At 44.8% G+C, this 20756-nt stretch overlaps 1 protein-coding gene across 2 annotated transcripts; it reads left to right on the forward strand.

The window, feature by feature from the left end:
- Positions 1-854: 854 nt before the first annotated feature.
- Positions 855-20119, forward strand: ELAC2 (elaC ribonuclease Z 2). 2 transcript variants are annotated; one of them, XM_081184461.1, is made up of 24 exons: positions 855-1157; positions 2098-2148; positions 2237-2307; positions 2531-2595; positions 3254-3311; positions 3661-3729; positions 4620-4772; positions 5618-5676; positions 6912-6970; positions 7058-7130; positions 7601-7713; positions 9139-9237; positions 9970-10108; positions 10197-10285; positions 11456-11565; positions 12519-12615; positions 13807-13945; positions 15015-15053; positions 15211-15320; positions 16295-16394; positions 16958-17078; positions 17223-17301; positions 18006-18150; positions 19058-20119. In XM_081184461.1, exons 1-24 carry the CDS (start codon positions 928-930, stop codon positions 19298-19300), a joined length of 2511 nt encoding a protein of 836 aa, XP_081040587.1. In that variant the 5' UTR covers positions 855-927; the 3' UTR covers positions 19301-20119. The 2 variants fall into 2 exon arrangements, with proteins under 2 accessions (XP_081040587.1, XP_081040588.1); XM_081184462.1 differs by having other exon boundaries at positions 856-1157; positions 10200-10285.
- The last annotated feature ends 637 nt before the right edge of the window (positions 20120-20756 follow it).

Here is a 20756-nt window from a genome sequence, read left to right on the forward strand (position 1 = left end):
CACCCACAAACGCCCTTCCCACTTTGAGCTATGACTAAATGGGCAGCTGTTCCCAAATGAGTTATCAGAATCTTGCTATGTAAATTGGGAGTTATCCCCATTAATAGGGTCTGTATAGAGGTCTTTTGTACTGGTGAGGGTGCCGAGTTTGGAAATCAATAAATAACAAAATTTGTTTACATAAACACTGTTCCACACGGGATAGTAACCACCTTTCATATTGCAAATCCGCCAGCAAGGGGTTTAGCTATATTGGGGTTGTATTGTTTTCACAACTTTTCCTTAACTTAATTTACGAAGCAGGTTTTGACATTAGGAAATACAGCTTCAGTATTTCCGAGGTGTGAAGAAACTTTTTCCTTCGTAAAATGGAAGACAAAATAGGGAGAAAAAACTTGATTATGTGAAGTGGGACATGTCCCACTCATACGGAGAGAAATATATTGGACTGCTACAGTTTCCGGCTTTATACCAAACACCCCATTGGCCATAATTCTCAATACGCGCAGGATGCAATGTGCACCCCGGAAGTTAGAGCGGAAATAGTTAAAATGCAGACCGGAAACGCAATAAGGATCGCGGTGTTGCGCCAGCGACTAGGAGCAAAATCCAATCATCTCGATGGTTTCTTGTCTGTCAGGATATACGAAGTCTCTATGGCCAAGGCTCCGTCACATGAAACGAGGAAATCGGGTTACAGTTAGTTTCCTACTGGCCGGGCTGCCTCACATGGTGCGAGGTTCTCTTTCTGGCTATTGGCTGCTGGGAGTTAGAACGACGCTCGCGAGCGGTGGCCGAGGTCCGGATTGGCCCGCGAGCGGCCAAGTGGGCGGGGAGTCTGGGCAGCGTGCGCTGGGCGGCGGAGTGGAGTGGAGCTAGCCGTCAGTTGGCTGCGTCTCCCGAGCAGCGGCGGAGCGTGGTGGCTGGATGTGGCGGGGTCTCCTGCGGGTGACGGCCAGAGCCATGTCCGGGGGCGGCGCCTTCCGTCGCCAGCGCCCGCCGAAGGACTCGCTGCGGCACCTGCGCTCGCGAGAGAAGCGCCAGGGAGCCACGGGGCCCTTCCAGCCCTCGGGGCCCAGGACCGTCTTCTTGCAAGTGGCGGCGGCCGGGACGCGGGACGCGGGAGCCGCGCTCTATGTGTTCTCCGAGTATAACCGGTTAGTGGTGTCCCGAGGCCTTGAGCCGCCCCTAAATAAAGCGCATCCTTCCCTTCGTCCCGGTTTTTAGTTCATGGAAGAGGAGCGACGCTTCTCTTCGTCCATCGCGGTTGTTCTTTCCAGCGCAGCTTCCTCCTTAAATGACGTTTCCTTTTCTGTCGATCTCGGCCCAGTTAGTGCAGGTGGCCCACCAGGCAGCACACCTGGGCCCTCTCCCCATCGTCCTCTGCATTAGGACTGGCAGTTGTGGCCATGCCCAGTTGCATAGCGGTGGAGCAGGCAAGACGTCCAGGGCACACGCAGCCCTCGCCCAGGAGCGCCCCTCCAGTCTGCCGCATATGATGCGTGTCAGAGGTAGACGCACCCAGTTCACGAGGCTTTGCCTTGGATACAAGGTGCAATTAGGCCCTTTCATTAGCCTGAGTTCGGTGACAGCTCATGCTGTGGGGAAGCAGTAGCGTCCCCTTTTTGTTTGCTCTGAGCTCCCCCTGCTACCATGCAGCCTGTCCTGGGTCCTCTAAACCAGGGGTCAGCAACCTTTTCCAGCCACGGTCCACTGTCCCTCAGACCATGTGGTGGGCCGGACTGTATTTTGGAGAGAGAAAAATGAAAGCATTCCTATGCCCTACAAATAACCCAGAGATGCATTTTAAATAAAAGCACACATTCTACTCATGTAAAAACACACTGATTCCTGGACCATCTGCGGGTCAGATTGAGAAGGCGATTGGGCCGCATCTGGCCCCTGGCCGTAGGTTGCCTACCCTGCTCTAAACTGATCTGCTGCCTCATCACCATGGTTAGATTCAGCTGCCAATCAGTTGGCTACTGTAGGGAGAGCTGTCTCATACTTCACCTCTTGGGCCAGTCCTGGGTGTTTTAGATTTGTTGTTGCTTTCAGAAATCTGAAAATTCCTTAAACTAAAATATTACATTCCAGGTATCTTTTTAATTGTGGGGAAGGAGTGCAGCGCCTTATGCAAGAACACAAGTAAGTATAATAATTGGGATTGAGGTTGGTTGCACAGGTGGCCAGAATCCTAGCAGGCAAATTATTCTAATTCTTGTCTTCGCCACAGGTTAAAAGTGGCTCGCTTAGACAATATCTTCATCACCAGAATGAACTGGGCAAATGTTGGTGGCTTGTCAGGTGAGTTCAACTATAGATTCTGTGTTTTAATTGTGTTTTAATTTGGCTGTTTTGAGCTCTTCAGTAGAAGGATAATGCTGATGTTATAGATGGTTAGGCTGCAAGTAGTTCTGAAAAGTAAACTAGTGCTGTAGTAGAAGTAGGAAGACGTATTTGGGTTTCAAAACATTCAGGGGTCTTTTGCAGTTTCTTACTGAAAACTAGCTCTTGCTCTCTCTTCCAGGAATGATTCTTACCTTAAAAGAAACAGGAGTTCCAAAGTGTGTGCTTTCTGGGCCACCACAGCTGGTGAGTGATGCTGTTCCTACAGTGCTTGCCTGTGAGACCTTTCATCCCTTATTGCCATTACAGTATTCTTGGATAAACTGTTTGAACTAATGCATCCCTGCGGTCACCTGGTTGTCAGGGGTGATGGTGGGCTCAAACACATCCCACCTGAGAGCTGTGCTCTGCGACAGGGAACAACAAGGTTTGTAAGAGCCCTGAGGTTGTATAATAGTGCAATTCTGTATATGTTGACTCAGAAGTATGTCCCATTGTGTTCAGTGTGACTTTTCCCCAAATATATCTGTATAGGATTGCAGCTTTAAGCTTTTGTGGTACTGTGTGGACTGTCAGGAGGACAAACTTGAGAATTTAAAACTTACTCCTTACTTTCAGGAAATAAGGCTTCCTTCCTAACACCTGCAACTTGAACTAAGTTGATTCTAGTCTGAGTTTTGCCATCTGCCCTTCTCCACTTGTATAAGTTACATTCCTTGAACTGCTAAAAGCTGTGTGTGCAGCGTGGGGTGCATATGGTTAAATAGGAAACATAAGAATAATCCATGCTATTGTCTTGCTAGAAAAAACCTGTGCAATGCTGTAATTTTGACATTCTCTCTCTCTCTCCCTCTCCCCTCCCTCCCCTTCACTCCCTTCTACCCCGCCCCCCTATATATTCCAGCAAAACTACTTGGAGGCAATCAAAGTATTTTCTGGTCCATTAAAAGGAATTGACATAGGTAGGTACTGCAGGTTTGTGTGTGTGCTTAAAATACATAATAGCTGCTGTCTGATTGGATGGAAGGCTTGTCTAGCTAGAGCAGAAGCCTGCTCCACATCTTTGTCGTTGTCTTTGATGCTGAATTCCCCTGCAGCAACTTCCTTCATGTTGTTGACCTCACCATCTTCAGAGGCATCTAGCAAGGAGCCAGCTGAAGTCTGAGGACAGCATTTGTGTTCCATAGATTTTGATTTGGGCATATTTTATCCAACTTTGAAATAATCTTACTTATGTTCTCTTATTTGTAGAAAGAATGTGCACTAACAATATCATCAAACTGAATAGTATTTTGTCTGTTTTGTTACTAGCTGTACGACCCCATTCTGATCCGGAATATCAGGATGAGACAATGACAGTATATCAGGTTCCCCTGGTAGGTGAGTACAGTGTCATAATTTTAACAGTAAAGAAGGAATGAACATGAGCTGAGAACGGCCTTGGGGCTCTGGTTTGGGTTATGTGGGATTTTACTTTGCACTTTTCATTTCATTCTATAACGTTACTTTCCTGCTGCTTAATGGCTTCCATAATATATGGAGTGCTGAATGATTTATTTCATTCATCTCCACACTTCCTTGCAAAGGGTAGACATGACTGAGACAGATCTACCCAGGCCACACAGAATGCTGAGGAGGTTTTAGTGTAGCACTAAGGAGATTGCTCTGACAGCACAAACATTTCTTTTTGCCTAATGCAGTTATCTCCTCCATCCATGTGCTGTTCTGGGGGTTCTCCCAGCACCCCTGAGCCAGTTCTTTTTTGAAGGGAGGAAGGTGGGGGAAGCCCCTTTGCAGTAGCAGAAGTCCTTGTGCAGGCACTGCTAAGAGGACCAGTCAGTTGAAACTGCACCATTATGTCTTAACAGGGAGTATTTGCTCCCTAATTGTAAGACTGACCCACAAAAACGTCCTCTAGCAGTTAATTCTTTGCCTTCCTGTCCTGTATTCTACTTTTGTCTTTCCCCTATAATATCCCCCATTGAAGTGGTGTCTTGTCAAATGGGTAGTTGTGAGAATCCAGATACTTTGGGAGCATCAATGGGACTATTTCTGGATGGTAGCAGGGAACTTTGGCTGATGATATTTTGCAGCAGCTAACAAGTTGAGTACCAATTTTCCTCATAAAGATATTCAAAGTGATACATGAAAACAGTTGAATATGTTCTTATTTCCAGTTTAAATAGTGTCCCCAGGGTAGAAGGGTGGGTGTGTGCACGCGCGCATGTGCACTTATTTAACCCCTCTCCCCATTTTATTTTCTGGAACAGGCAAAAAGCCAGAAGTTGAGCAAAGACTACATCCAAGGCCTGAGTCACCAGCTGGTGAGGCTGAACAAAAGCGCCTCGCAGGACGGGGATCTCCCTCTGTGGAGCAGCAGTCTGTGCAGGGTGGCAGGAGTAAAGAATCCCCTGAGAAAATGGGTGAGGAAGCCTTGCTACTCATTGGTTCCAAGAATGTGTCAGGACCCACCAGTTAGATACAGATATATTGAAGGAGGGCTGCCTGGAAATTAGGAGCACTAAGTCCAGCACTAAGTTTAAGCTGCATGGTAGCAGAGGGTAAAGCAAAATATTGTTTCTGGTATAACTAATATTAAATTAGGCTAAGGTGTTTCTCTCTGGAGTTTAATTATTTATTTGATTTTATTATTCCTGTTTTGAGCCGGAAGGATCCTTGGGGAGCTTTACACTACAACAACCTTTTTCATTCTGAAGTCCTCCAGATGTTTTGGGCTACAAGTCCTAATATCCCTGACCATTGGCTGTAGTGGCTGGGTTGATGGGAGTTGTAGTCCATAACCTGGCACCAGATTGGACAACACTGATGTTGTGTCTGCCCCCTCCAACAGAAATGGAAAAGCCTGGGGCAGCAACTGGGCCTTGGGTTCTCCAAGGGCAGGTAGATAGCTGGGCTTTTCAGTATTGGGGACCATGTCAACTGAATATCATGGGGTCATAAGAACATAGAACGCTGTCTAGTACTGAGTCAGACCAATGGTCCATCTACCTTGCTACTGTCTACACTTGACTGGTAGCAGCTTTCCAGGTCTTTAGATAGGGAGTCTCCCCCAGTTCTATTTGGAGATGCAGGGGACCTTCTGAACGTGGGACCTTCTGCAAGCAAAGCAGTTGCTCTACCACTGAGCTATGGCCCATTGTCAAGGCATGCTAGCTTGTTAATTTTGGCAGAGAATTTACGTGCATTATTTTAAAGTTGTGCAAACTACTTGAATCTTAAACACAGAGTTTCTGTTTTTGCATTTAAGATGGTAGCTGGCGTATCGGTCAGAGGGACCCATCACTTGTCGTTGCATTCGTTTGTAAGGTAAGAATTGCCCTGAATAATAATGTGCCTCAATGGCTATTTTACATCTGGCTTCTATGTACAGCAAGGGTAGCTAACCTTTTGTGGTACTGATGTTTGGCTAACCCTTTGAGGGCCACATGCCAGCAGTGTGGTCAAAGTATCTTAAGCACACACACTCAGACGCAAACCTGGCTGCACATAGAACACATATACAGCCCACACTTGCATGTACAGAACACTCTCGCCACTAATGCCTTCAGTCTCTTGTGCACATATGTGCAAGCACACACACTGTCTTTACTCCCTATGCCAGTGCTAGGTAGAAAGAGAGTAATCTCTCCTCTGATTTTGGTGTCAGATTGGGATAGAAAGCCCTCTGTTTACCGCGCAAAGGTGCTTTTTCTTCCTCTGGCAGTGTGCCATCACAAGAAGCCCTTATTCCCACTTCCTGAACATTAGGACCTTATTTCAAATGGGGGAAGATTTAAGGGAGGGGGCACCATAAGTGGCATTGCAGGTTCATCACCTTTGTACAGAATGATGCTTCCCAGGAACTTGGGACTTCCTGGATAAAGACTTTGTGTCACAGCTTTAACAGCTCAGAAGTGGAGAACAGTTGAGGCTGAATACTAGCCTGGTGCTTTGCTATTACGAGGGGACCTATCTGAGTAAGTGGTCATTTGCTTTTCTCACTTTTCCTGCTTATGGAAAATTGAGGAATGTTTAAGATTGCAGGCTTAAGCACAGTTCTTAATAGATATTCTTACGATTGTATTGCACCAGGATTTATTATATGTGTGCGAGACACACCCCTCCCCCCCAACATATATTTGATTGGCTTCCTTGGAAATGTTTCACATTGACTAGGGATAATTTTGCCTGTGAAATGCCTCAAAGTTGTGGTTATTAAAACACATGCAGCACAAGTCTATGCCTGCCTGCTTGGAAGCAAGTCCCACTGTGGTCAGTGGTGTTACTCCCTAGTAAGTTTTTTTAGGATTAAAGCTTTAGGTTGCTTTCTTATGAAGCTGGCTGCCTGTTGGAGGATTCAGTATTTTTTGATACACCTCACTCCAGATGTTGACTTCATTCCAAAGGAGACTTTCCACCCCTCCAGTTTCTGCCTGGGGGCATGTCAGACAAGTCTCTTTTTCTCATTCCCTTGTATTTTAATATCAATTTGTAGGTAGATGTCTTGAAGGGAGTTTTCTGATGTAACAACTTGTGACTAAATGTGCTTTGTTTAACTTCAGCTCCATCCAAAGAAAGGGAACTTCTTGGTGATGAAAGCAAAGGAGCTTGGCTTACCTGTGTAAGTACAGAAAGGCTTCTAGTGAGTTTCCCCCCACATATTAATCCCTCTGATTAAGGTGACTAACTTTTTATAATTTATTTTTAGGGGCACTGCAGCAATTGCTCCCATCATAGCAGCCGTGAAAGATGGAGAGAACATCACATTTGAAGGCAGAGAGGTATGGCTCTTAGGACAAATTCTTTCACCCGCGTGGTCTGACCCTGCTTCTTGTTGTGAGTCGCTGCCTTTTGGATGAAACTGAACTTGTGTACTTGTTGTTTGGCTGAAGGGAGCACAGCCTAAAACATTCTGTCTTTTATCGCTGGTGATCTCTGATTAGCACATGAAGCTACACTGGTTATGGGTGTATTGATTTGTTCTTATAACGTCAGAAATGTCATGAAATGGCTAGAGGTGGAGGGAAGCATTGGATCTTTTCACCATGGTGGATTCAAGTGACTGACTTTCTGAAGACAATACTTCCTGTGAAGTATTTGCATAGATGACAAGAATTGCTTCATGCCAATCTCTTGACTTTTTAGGTGTAGCTTTCAAATTGTCAGCTTGGGACACCAAATACATAGTCCTTGAATTTTGTGTTGTTCGTACATGTTAAATAGCGTATACTGAGATGTGTGATTGTTCCAGATCTTGGCTGAAGAAATTTGCACACCTACAGACCCAGGAGCAGTTTTCATAATAGTGGAGTGTCCTCATGAAGGTTTTATAGATGCAGTCTGTGAAAACGACACACTGCGAAGGTATGGTTAAGAATGTGCATGTCTACCTTCATATTCAGTATGTGGGGTGGGGGGTGGGGTGCCTTCCTGTGCAGTTGGCATTTCCTGCCAACAACATATTGGAGCTGTCGTGTGACTTGCAAGAGATCTAGCAAGAAGTAATTTTTGTGTGTAGGACAGAAAGATGCAGTGCACATGAACAAAATAGTGGGCAACTGGCTAGAAACCAGTGCTCTGTGGGAACTGGCAATATGAAACTGCTAGGAGATCACTAGTACTGTTCTAGATAGCCAGTGGTTCTGCCCAGATGGACTTGTAAGAGTGGAACAGCCTAGGCACACTGTTCTGAGGTGTCTGAAGGATATTTCCGTGTGAGCATCGCTCTTCTGCTCTGACACCGTGGCTACCGATAATAGCTATTCAACTAAGGGCTTACTGCACCTCGCACAGATGCCCGTGGCTTCCATGGCCCCTTCTGTGTTTGGCCATCTTGGAAGTGGTATGAAAGTATTCTACTGTCTGACCAGAAGTAGTTGATCCACTTTGAAGAAACTTGTCAAAAGCTTCCACTGGGCTTGCGTCAAGTACAGTGGTACCTTGGGTTAAGGACTTAATTTGTTCTGGAGGTCCATTCTTAACCTGAAACTGTTCTTAACCTGAAGCACCACTTTAGCTTATGGGGCCTCCCACCGCCGCTGCTGCATGATTTCTGTTCTCATCCTGAAGCAAAGTTCTTAACCCGAGGTACTATTTCTGGGTTAGCGGAGTCTGTAACCTGAAGCGTCTGTAACCCGAGGTACCACTGTATTCACTTTGCTCCCCATGTTGCTGATCATAGAGGAAATGTTGCAGAAATGTTGCAGCTGATGCTTTCTATTGGTGCCTCTTTAATTACTTGAGTTCCCAGTTTTGTGTGTGCACGCTTTAAAGTTATTCTGCCTTCTGGGCTGCTACCCAGCCATCTGCCCCACCAATGTGTTTGGAGATGATTGCGTGCAGTCATGTGCATACAGTTGTCTGTAGAGTGGGATGGTAATCTCATATTGGCATTAGATCTCTCTGCTTGCGTTCTGAAGTCATATATGGGAAAACAGAAGAGCAAAACAGTAACTCCCATCTTCCCAAATCACACTGGCGTGATATGGCACTAACAATGCAGCCATTCCCAGAAACCCTGTCATAAGGGCCTACGGCCAGCGGTGTTTACCTGAGGATGCACCTGCTTGTCCACTGTGAGGACAGGATGCTGAACTAGAGGATCCTTTTACCTGATCCAGCAGGTCTGCTCTTTATAAGACGTTATCATCTACCTTGGGAGCCCACCCCTCCCTCCCTGGAGCCCTTGGGAGCCCACCTCCACCCCCTGCCCTGTGAGCTCCATGTGAGTTGGTTGGTCTGTCCCCACATGCTAGAACCACTGCTTTTAACTGTTCGTTTTGTTTGCAGGTATCAAGAAGGAAAACAGGAGACTCCTGTGGCTTTAGTCGTTCATATAACTCCAGAACGTATTCTGAAGGACAGCCGGTATAAGCAGTGGCTAGAAAGGTATGTGTGTTGGCTGGAATTATATACTGTCTGTAGCCCTGTTCAGATGTTCCCATGGGTACTGAACATATGGGGCAGCCCCACCTCCTAGATGCTGGTGCACATGCCAGCTACATTCCTCTCAGCTGGCACATAACTGGGCTTAAATTGTGGAAGATAAACTGCCTTCTAAGTCCAAGGAACCACTTCGCTCTTGGTTTTAAAGTCTCTACAGTATATCAGTTTTCAAGGTTCCTTGCTTAAATCTGCTCCTCTTGCAAATCTTACCTGGATAAAAATTCTGTGAATTAGCTGCAACTCCTGTCTGCAAGCAAAGCCTGTCATATTCTTAGGCACTCCTTTCCCCAGTTTGGTTTTTTTTCTTGCTGATGTGATTTGTGCTGTTCTTTTGTGTGTATTCAGTAACACAACTTGCAGGGAAATAAAATTAAAAAATTATCTGGGAGGCAAGATAAACAAACCCTGTCCTTGTAGCCTGAGAGACAGGTCAAGTATCCTAGCAGGGCTAAACCTAGGGAAACTGTGTTCAGACTGGGAACACAGTAAGGAGCAAGACCTGACAAGATGAATACATTGTAAGTAATGTGACCTGTGTTAGTGTGCAGAACATTGAGGGACTCTACCAAGAAGGCACAATTCTACTCAAAACAGCCCTCCTCATTTACAAATTCTAATAGTAACCTCAAGTTTGACCCGCTAGAGCCGTGCGTTTGGTTTTTCTTATCCCACCAGATTTGGAGCCAGTACTCAGCACCTGATACTCAACGAGAATTGCCGTTCGGTGCACCAACTCCGCAGCCACAAGATTCAGGCCCAGCTCAACCTCATCCACCCAGAGATCTTCCCATTGCTTACCTGCTACAATAGCAAGGTGAAGTTTCTGCTTGATTTCAGAGTGTGCCTTTCTTTTGCACAACTGTTTTGGTAGCACAGTTTTTTATATTTTCCCGTCTGCCCAGCAGGAAGAAGAAACCACATTCGATGTACCTGTCACACGCGGAGAGTGCCTCCTCAAGTACCAGCTGAGGCCCAAACCAGAATGGCAGAGGTTGGTGAGCCCTTACAACTTGTCCTTGGATAGGGACATAAGGCTCTCAAAATTACTTTCAGATACAGTGGTACCTCAGTTTACAAACTTAATCCTTTCCTGAAGTCTGTTCTTAAACCAAATCTGTTCTTAAACTGAGGCATGCTTTCCCTAATGAGGCCTTCCGCCGCCGGTGCCCTTCCACCGTTCAGCTTCCGTTCGTAGACTGAGGTAAAGTTCACAAACCAGAACGCTACTTCCAGTTTTGCGGAGTTCGTAAACCGAATAGTTTGTAAACAGGACTGTTCTTAAACCGAGATCCCACTGTAATTATTTTATGTACACTGCTTAGTTTTTTAAAAAAATAATCCTGTGATTTCCCCCCCTCCCCTAAATATTTAAATACTAAAATAACAATCCTGCCTTTCTTCGCTTTTGTAGAAGTAGATACTATGAGAGCCATGGAGCTACTGCCTTTCCGTTTCTTTTTCTGCCCTATTCCAAATAAGGCCTAGTTAATTTTAATATTAAAGTCAGTAAAAAAAAAAGTTTTGACACAGTGCATGACATAACACTATTGTGCAGGAAGTTACCCTGTCCTTCCCAAATCATTGACTTCTAGGGGTGGAATGGTGTGTTGGTCTAATATTAAACCAGAGCAGGAGTAGCCAATGTGGTGCCAGGTAGTGTGGACTCCAATTCCCATCAGCCCCAGCCAGCATGACCAACAGAAGCTGATGGGAGTTGTAGTACATAATTCATGGGTTTCCCCCTGGTGTGAGGTTAGAGGCAAGTGGCAACTCCATGTTGTCTAATGTCTATTTCTGCCCCCAGTGCTACTTGTTAACTCAGACAGTGGTTTCAGTAGCAATGGGGAATAAAGCTTTGTGAGGTAGGCTGGTTGAGACGAGGGAGACAAGGAGCATTGAAGGGTGGGCAGCTTGCAAAGGGCTCCTTTGGTTTAAGCTGATGCTCGTCTGGTGAGTGGACTTCCAAGGATTTGGTCCAGAGCACCTGGGGTTTGCAGGTGGAAGATAAAAATGCCTTCTTGGTGCTGGTAAATTTTACTGAACGGAAAGAGCAATCGGGATGCTTGGGAGAAGTAATTGGGTACTTTGATTGGGAAATTAATGGCTGTTATTTTTCTCTTTCCCCCTCCCCTGCTCCACTTTTGACTTTCTGTTTTTTCAGGGAGGCTGTCCTTGCTTGTAATCCTGCTGAGTTTGTAGCTGAAGCCTTGGAACTCCCTCACTTCCAGGACTGTGTGCAGAAGTGCAAAGAGAGCTTACCAGCCTCATCAGGTGAATAGGTTGCCTGTGCTTGGAAAGGGCTAATGAGAAAGCTCAGGGGAGGGTGATACAACCTTCTTTTTCCTGATGTGTTTTGGGGGCTAAAGGCAGCAACAAATAAGAACTATTTAAAGACAATGTCTGAAAGTTGGCCATTGTCTTTGAAGGGATGTTAGACATAATATTCCTACTTCCTTGATTTTCTTTAATGTTTACATCCTCTGAGAACATCTGGAATATGGGATGTTTTCTTCCTGTCTCCCGCCGGGCCCCCTTTCTAAGTTTTTCTTCTTGATCCTGTTTGTTGAGTTGTGCTTGTAAAGTGTCTACTGCTTAGTTAGCAGCAAATGACCACAGCCAACAGTCAGGGGACTGCTAGATTGTGTGTCTGAGTGGGATTTCATTTTGTCTAATTACAGCCTGCCGTAAGCCATTTCGAGAAACATTTAAATGAAAAGGCGGAGGATAAAACTTCAGAATGAATAATTGAGCAAGGTTGGGGGATACAGTGCTTGATTGTACCGCAACAGGCATTTGCCAGAAAACAGTGTAACTTTGCTTAAGGTGTAATGTGTGCTGGGCTGGGCTGCAGCTAGTGGGGTGTAGAGTGGACACCTCCACTTCTCACTATTTGCTGTGCAGCATATCAGTTGCCATTATGTTTTTAGGGCTGTGTTTTCAGTTGAAAGAGAAAGCTTATTGGGAAAGTTTAAAAATGCATTTAAAATCACACCGTTTATTCACTAGAAAGTTATTTCACTTGACCTGAAAATGGCCAGAATCCAGTCCTTCTAACACTGTTGGGGTTTAACTTCTTGTTCCTTCCGGAGGGCTGTGCTTTGTTTTCTAGGTGAAGTAGAGGTAGAAACCCAGCCAGATGGGTGGGGGTATAAATAATAAAATTATTGTAAGCTGTCGCAGTACAGGAGTCTGCAGGATTCATGTTCTTTTCTGTCTGTTTCTAGGAACCGCTGGCTCCTACCCAGAAGTTGTTTTCTTAGGAACAGGCTCTGCAGTCCCAATGAAAATCCGAAACGTTAGCTCTACACTGATAAACCTTAGGTAGGTACAAACACATGAGTGTCCTGTGGAGGCAGGTTCTCTTATAAGGAATCGTTGACAAATAACACCCAGTCCCAAGTGGCGAGGGCTAAAAAAACCCAAACGCTTTTTAACTGTGTTCCCAGCTGTTGTAGCCATCAAGCAGTATCCAGCAATCACACCTATAGGCTTACCACCACATTCCTTCTCTGAAGTTAACCTGAGACTTTTCACTCAAGTGATGATGTTTTTTGAAGATGGCTCCTTAGTATGTGACGAGCAATTGCTTATTCTAAGTCTCCTTTTATCTTCGTGCTGTAGCACATGCTGCTTGTTGCATTTTGAGCAAGCTGCACGTGTGAAACTTTTATTATATCAGTTTAGAACCCTGCCTTTCTGTGTCAAATTGAAATGCTCAAGCAGCTTCCATCACAAACCTAAAAAAAGGAGAAACTGGAAAAACGGAACAAAGACAGACGCATGAGATAGGCATAAAGTCAGGCCTGGCCAAGCCAAAGGCCTGCTGAAACAAAGTCTTGAGTTGACGATGGAAAAGTCATGAGGAAGGAGTGGGCCAGATGGATGTCCCAAGGGCAGCCTAGGCACAACAATGGAGAAAGCCCTTTTGTGCTTTCCTACTACAGTCATACCTTGGGTTGAATATGCTTCATGTTGAGTGCATTCGAGTTGCACTCCTCGGCAACCCGGAAGTAACGGAGTGCGTTACTTCCGGTTTCGCCGCTTGCACATGCGCAGATGCTCAAAATGACGTCACGCGCATGCACAGAAGCGGTAAAAAGCGACGGGCTCCGGAACAGATCCCGTTCGTATCTAGAGGTACCACGTAATTGGATGGTGCCAGAACATGCAGCAACATCTCCTCACTTGATACCTTAGTTCAGTGGTTCCCATGTGGTCCATGTAACCCACCCAGGGGGTCTGTGGCACTGTTCACATAAGAAGAACTACCATAGAGATATCAAAATTTTCAAAAGTAGGGGGCCTATGGCTTGGCTTCTGAAAAACGGGGCAGTACTTAGCTAATTGGGAACCACTGTCTTTGCCCTTATCCCTGAAGTTGTATCATGGGATGCTGTATCCTGTCAGCATCAGAAGCTTTTGCTGGCCTTTGTTTCCTTGGGTGCTGGACAGATATCTCAATATACTGATGCTAGTAGATGTGGTACAAACCTGCACTCACTCTCTTGCTAGCCCTACCCAGTCTCTGCTTCTGGATTGTGGTGAAGGAACATTTGGCCAGCTTTGCCGTCATTATGGAGATGAAATTGACCGAATCCTGTGTAACATTGCAGCTGTGTTTGTGTCTCATATACATGCTGACCATCATACAGTGAGTATTGTTTAGGGATGGGCACTATAGCATTCTCCCCCCCCCTATATGTTAATGTCCTCAGGGGAAGTGTCTAGTTTTTACCCTATGTCCTCCTCTGCACCTTCATTTTTTCTATCAACCTTTAAAAAGGTGGCTTGGTGTAGCTAATTCTTTCTTGGTGACAAGTCATTATGAAGTTACGATGATACTGTGTGGTTGAGCAGCTAACCAATTTGTTGACATTTTTGAAATGCTACAGGGACCTTTTTCTTTCCATAAAATAAATGTTTGAAAGCAAATCCTTGTCTTGAGGTGTAGTAAGTTAGAACAATTTGCAGTGCACTTCAATTATTATTGTTATTTTTTATATTTATTTTTTAAAAAACTTACCTGACATTTAAAATTGGGCAAAGCTACTTTATCTTTCCTGTGCGCAGTCTCTACATATTTGGAAGTACATTACAGGCAACATTCCATTCATTTTTCAAGCAGTAGTCCCCCCCCCCAAAGCAAATGCAGTCATACCTTGGGATGAATACGCTTCAGGTTAGGCATTTTTGGGTTGTGCTCCATGGCAACCTGGAAGTAATGGAGTGTGTTACTTCCGGAGTTTTCCACGTGTGCATGCGCAGACCGTCAAAATGACGTCACGCGCATGTGCAGAAATGTGGCACGTGCAGACACGCAGACACGGTTACATTCCCTTCGGGATGCGAGCGGGGCTCTGGAACAGATCCCGTTCGCATCCTGAGGTACCACTGTAGATTGGTGTAGTACAGTCGTACCTCTAGTTGTGTTATGTCCATGTTGCGGATTTTCGGGTTGTGAACGCGGCAAACCCGGAAGTGTATACTTCTGGGTTTCGCCGCACGTGCAGAACCGCTCTTCGCGCATGCGCAGGAGTGCTCTATTGTGTCATGCGCAGAAGCAACGCTCTACTTACGGCCTTTTTGGGGTGCAAGCAGCACCCTGGAACGGATTGTGTCCGTAAGTAGAGGTACCACTTTACTTCATTTCAGTTTTTGTTGCTTATGGACAAGTGTACAGCCAGATGTCTTATTTACAATGGGACTCTCCTCTCTCCTAGGGCTTGTTGAATATATTGTTGCAGAGACATCGAGCGTTTGTAAGTATGTCAGCCTTAAAGCTAGAGCTCAACTTTGTGAGGGTGGCAGCACTGACACATTAACAGAGTCAGTCCTTGCCTTGTATCTGATCTGATGCATGCTTCCTATTTACTTAGCCTTGCAACATCTCCGACCTTTGCTTCTCTCTTACCTCAGATGACCCTGGGTCAGCCCTCCAGCCCGCTGTTGCTGATTGCACCCACATTGATCATGACATGGCTGCACCAGTACCATGACCATTGCCAAGAAATCTTGAGGCACATCAAGTGAGTAGATACACCAGGTGTCTTGCTTTGCTATGGAACACTGCAGGGCCCTCAGATGCACTGCTTCTACTCTCAGATGCAGCTGCTGCCATGCTTTACCCCAATTCGTGGTGTGCAGCTGCAGAAATGTGTTTTTTGTTTTGCTTTTTTTGCTGTCCTTTGCTGTGTCTCACTGTCCTGCCTCTGAAGGAGTCTGTTTTTAAGCTTTCTTAAAGTGGGAAATGTTTTTAGATAGAGGTCAAGTTTGGGTTGAAGTATTCATCCAAACCTTCAAGACTGTCATAGTTGCTAGTTTAATAGCAGATGCTTGTGTCCATTTTGAAGGATTTATTGCTGGTCCAGATTGTCTAGCAATTCATGCTTGCTTATAGGCTAAGATGTATTTACTTCAATCTATATTAATGCACGCTTCCCATCTTTTCTTACCCATGAAGGTGAAAATGATGAACTCTTTGCAGGCTTATTGAGATGGGATTTCCTTGGTGTTTCTGCCCCACTAGCAAGCGGCCTTAAAGCTTGGATTTTTTTTGAGTCTGATCACTTGCTCTGTTTCTCTCTTGTATTGGCCAATAAGAACCATATATTACATATTCCAGAGAGCACTGCATACTCTGTGATGAGTGATTTTTGTCCGTAGCACAGGAATGGGAAAGGCCACAAGGCCATTTCCCCAAAGTACTGCCTATCTGTCAATCAGATAATTGTTCACACTGTTGATCCCTGAAGAAAGCCAGATTCAACCCCCCCTGTCCCTGACCATCATCTGATTCCGGTCATCACCACCTTCACAAAATCTGGGAGCAAGTGGCAAATAGGGGATTATGAAGGCAGATGGGGGAGTGTACTATTTCAAGAGGTTAATTGCTGCTCCTTGACTGCACTAGGTGGTACTGCTGTTCTTATTCTTTTGGTCATTGTGGGGTGGAGGGGAAAATCTTGGCATAATCATATTGCGTCTTTCACCCCCCTTGTAGCTTGATTCCTGCACGGTTCTTAATAGAAGATTGTGATGTATTTAAACCTAAAGCAAAGGCTTTCATTAGCTTGCTTCTGGAGAAATACGACTTTGCAAAGGTAAGGCAGGTTCGTGGTGGGATGGGGGTAGAAAGGAAGCTCCTGTGGGAGTGTAGAGAGCGCAAGAGTTAAATTGTTTAGCTAAATTGTCTTCTCTTGGAAACAGCCAGCTTGAAAGAAACAAGGCCACAATTTGTGTGATTGAATAGGGACTAAAGATAAGACAGCCTGGGGAATGCAACAAATAATGCTGTAGAAGCTTCAAAGAGAATTGCAGATTAAGCACTACTGAATAGCTGTTGCTGTAAAATTAGGGTAGCAACAAAGTGGACAAATTGCACGTGTCAAAAGGTGTCAGCTGCTAATTGGTTAGTGTTGCTAAATGATGCTTTTTAGCTGTGTTAAACTAACATAATGAAGGGGTGGGTTTGATGATTTTTACATCGTATCTATGCTTGTATTGCATTTGAATCCTTGTAGCGACTTCTGCATTGGGGGTGCTACTTTGTACATACAAGTAAATGTGATTGATTACTTTACCTTGTCTTATTGACCTCCAGTGAGGGAACCAAGCTCTTTCCTCTACAGGAGAATCCCAGTGACCAGCATATTGTGCTTTTCAGTTTCAGACATGTGAGGTCCGACACTGTAAGAATGCCTTTGCTTGTTCCATGGTTCACAAATCTGGGTGGAAAATAGTATATTCTGGTGACACTATGCCATGTGATGCTTTAGTCGAAATGGGTAAGTGATTTTGGTTTTTTTTTCCAAATGGTCCTAGATTATCTGATAATTGTTGGCAATGCTGTGTGGAAAGCCAAATATCTCTTTGTTTAATTATTTTCCTTCTCCCCCTTCCCCCTAAAATGTGACAAATCATTTTTACAGGGAAAAATGCTTCTCTGTTGATACATGAAGCTACACTGGAAGATGGGTTAGAAGAGGAAGCTATAGAGAAGACGCACAGGTAAATTATAGAAGGGGGAGTGGTACTGGCATTTTCTTAGAGTGGCATAAATGAAATGAAAAGGCAGTACTTCCTTGAATCGAAGTAGTAATTAATGGGAAATGTGTAGAGGCACCTTGTGTTCCTCTAGTAGTTGTGTAAGATTGGTGCAGATACCAACTGGCTGTTTCTGCCTTCGGCACTTCTGTGGGTCAGGCTTTATTTAGGTCTGGACCTATCTTGTTTTTATCTTAAATGTTTAAAAAAGGGTGAATGATAGGGTTATGTGCTTTGAAATAATACAGCTTTCTACTGGGAAAGTAAATAATTGCAGTGAAAAGTTACAGCTTTTCCCAATCTCTAGCAGAATTAGCTTTGGCATTTTGGCAGGATGTCCACAGATTGAAGCCAAACAATATGAAATGACAGTCTGTTCCAGAGCATAATTCAGGAGGGAAGCTATGGACTACTAAGACCCAAACTCATTTCATTTCATGTTGACATGGGTGTTTCTGCTTGCTTGTTATATATAATAGCAACTGAAAGAATTAAACTGTGTAGGAAGCTTTGGCTCATAAAATATTGTTCCTGCAGTGTTGTAATATGTTTTCCACTCCTCCTAGTATTTTATTTTATGCTGGGTATTGGCTATTATGATACCTGAGGGGAGCCTTTTGCAATTCATATTGTATAGTCCTTTGTTTTACTGTTATTCCTTTCTATAGTACTACCTCCCAAGCAATTGGAGTTGGGATGAAGATGAATGCAGACTTCATCATGCTCAATCACTTCAGCCAGCGCTATGCCAAAATCCCTCTCTTCAGTGAGGATTTCAGTGAGAAAGTTGGAATTGCATTCGATCACATGCAGGTGAGTGAAGAACTTGAGCTTTGAGGTATAAGAGAGCTCCAAATTTTCAGCTAATTTGAGAGAAGTTTTTCTCTCCCTTGAAAATGTTTACTAAATCAGGCTTTTAGCATCTGCAAAGAGGGCGGACCATACAGAACAAGAGCAAGTGGGATCAGAGATGCTTGTTTCACCTTCCTTTATCAAACCCACATTGGGCTGGCTCCTAGCATTCACCAGTCATATGTCAGCTTTTGTTGGGTGGTCTTTGCTGGGGACCCCAACTTACTTACATTAGAAAAGTATGTTGGGGCTCCAGAGACTGCAGTAGTCCAGCACTGTGCTGGCTTGCATTGAACCTTCCTTTCGTGTGCCCTACACAGGTCAAGGAGAGTTGAAGGTTGGGAAAAGGAACTCATTTTTGTCCACAACCAAGAGAATTCTATGCACATATCTCCTCTATTACAGTAGTTTATAGCAGGGACAGAAAATCTGTAGCCCACCAGATGTTTGTTGGACTCCCATCTGCCCCAGCCAGCATGGCCAGTAATCCAGGATGATGGGAGTTGTAGTCCAACAACAGCTGGAGGGCCACAGGTTAGCTATTCCTGGTTTATTATTGGCTGTGGGTGAGTGGGAGATACAGTGGTACCTCGGGTTACATACGCTTCAGGTTGCATACTCTTCAGGTTACAGACTCCGCTAACCCAGAAATAGTGCTTCAGGTTAAGAACATTGCTTCAGGACAAGAACAGAAATCATGCTCTGGCGGTGCGGTGGCAGGAGGCCCCATTAGCTAAAGTGGTGCTTCAGGTTAAGAACAGTTTCAGGTTAAGTACGGACCTCCGGAACGAATTAAGTACTTAACCGGAGGTACCACTGTACAGTACTGCATAATTCCTGCTGCTCTAATATTTGCCTTCATCACCAGGTGCGTTTTGGCGATTTTGCTGCTATTCCAAAACTGATCCTGCCGCTGAAAGCCTTGTTCGCAGATGAGATTGGGGAGATGGAAGAGCGGAGGGAGAAGCGGGAGCTGCGTCTTCTCCAAGAGGCAATTAAAGCTTCTGAGGCCCGGACTGTTGTTGAGAACAAGGCACCAGCCAAAATGAAATTGGAACACACCGAGGATTCTCACGGAGTGCCAAACAAAAAGCTAAAAACTCTCAGCTGAGCACAGCAGCAGACAGCTGCCATTGTGCCTTTCTGACAGGGAGAGTGACTTATGCATGACATGTGGTATGCACAGCACGGAAGATTCTGGGAGGCAGCTGCACACTTGAGCTTAGCCAAACTTGGTTGGCCTCTGGTAAATTACCTGTGCTGTTTCTACAGGTGCAATTCCTGCTGGACACATGACTAGCACAGCTGGCAGAATGTGCTTCCTGGCTACAGCGTGCAGATCTAGTCTAATGGCTTGTCTGATTGTTTGCTAGAAATATTTTATTTTTCCTTTTTTATAAACTTTGAAGCAGATAGCAGCAAATGACAGGGTTCCTAACTTGTGGTCCATGGAGCTTCATTCAAATAATCTGTGGTGCGTCTCTAAAAATGCAGTAAAAAACATTCATCGTCTAGCACAGTGTGTTACAATTGCTACAACAGGCAGAAAAATCACTAAGTGGTCCACCAAGACCCTCAGCAATTTTCAAGTTGTCTGTGGAAGCAGGGGAGTTTGGCAACCACCGATTTAGACAAAGGGAAATCAGGATATTTTAACAAATGGGGATAGGACCTCTGGAATACGGGGTGATTCTCTCTATTTTGAGACTTCATAAATATTTATCATTTTTAGTGGGGAAATACCTCACTATGGAAGAGGATGTGATGTGATGTGTTGCCGCTATGCATGCTTGCAGCAGTAATGCAAGATACCTAGGATACATCTTGCAGAACTCACCACCACTTTGGTATTTGCAGCATTGATGCTGTGGGTCATTCTTCCTTGTATTTTTTTAAATTAAGGGAACCAGTAAATCATATTTACTAATTACCTGTGTACATGTGTGCGTGCGCATGTTGTCCTGGATGACAAGGTTTTGGAAGCAGAACTATTGTAACTTACAAACTTACCTTTTTGATTCATTTTGGAGTAAACATGTCAGAAGAAAAGCTCTGGTGGGTTAGACCAAAAGCCCATATTGCCCAGCATCCAAATCCACATATGACATAAGAGCAATAGCCATCTCTCACTCAACGTTCACCTGTAACTGGTATGCGGAGACATGCTGGTGCTGATCCTGGAAATAGCAACTATTTGTAGGTTTATTCGCCATGAATTTGTCTAATTCCCTTTACAAATCTGTTGGTGGTCAGCACCACATCTTGCAGGTGCAATGGCCGCAGTTTAACTGCATTGTGTGAAGAATTGCTTCCTTCTGTCTGTCCTGAATCTCCTACCATGCAGCTTCAGTGGATGATTCCTGGTTCTAGGATTATTAGGGAGAAACTTATTTCTGTCCACTCTTCCACACTGTGCATAATTTTGTACCCTTTACCATGTCCTCCCTTACTTTACCCCCCCCCCCAACCTTCCCTCACAGGACAGATCATTGTTTGCTCTTGCCCTTTACAATGGTACCTCAGGTTACATACACTTCAGGTTACAGACTCCGCTAACCCAGAAATAG

This window comes from Podarcis bocagei (genome assembly GCF_964188305.1).
Source record: "Podarcis bocagei genome assembly, chromosome: 2".
Taxonomy (NCBI): Eukaryota; Metazoa; Chordata; class Lepidosauria; order Squamata; family Lacertidae; genus Podarcis; species Podarcis bocagei.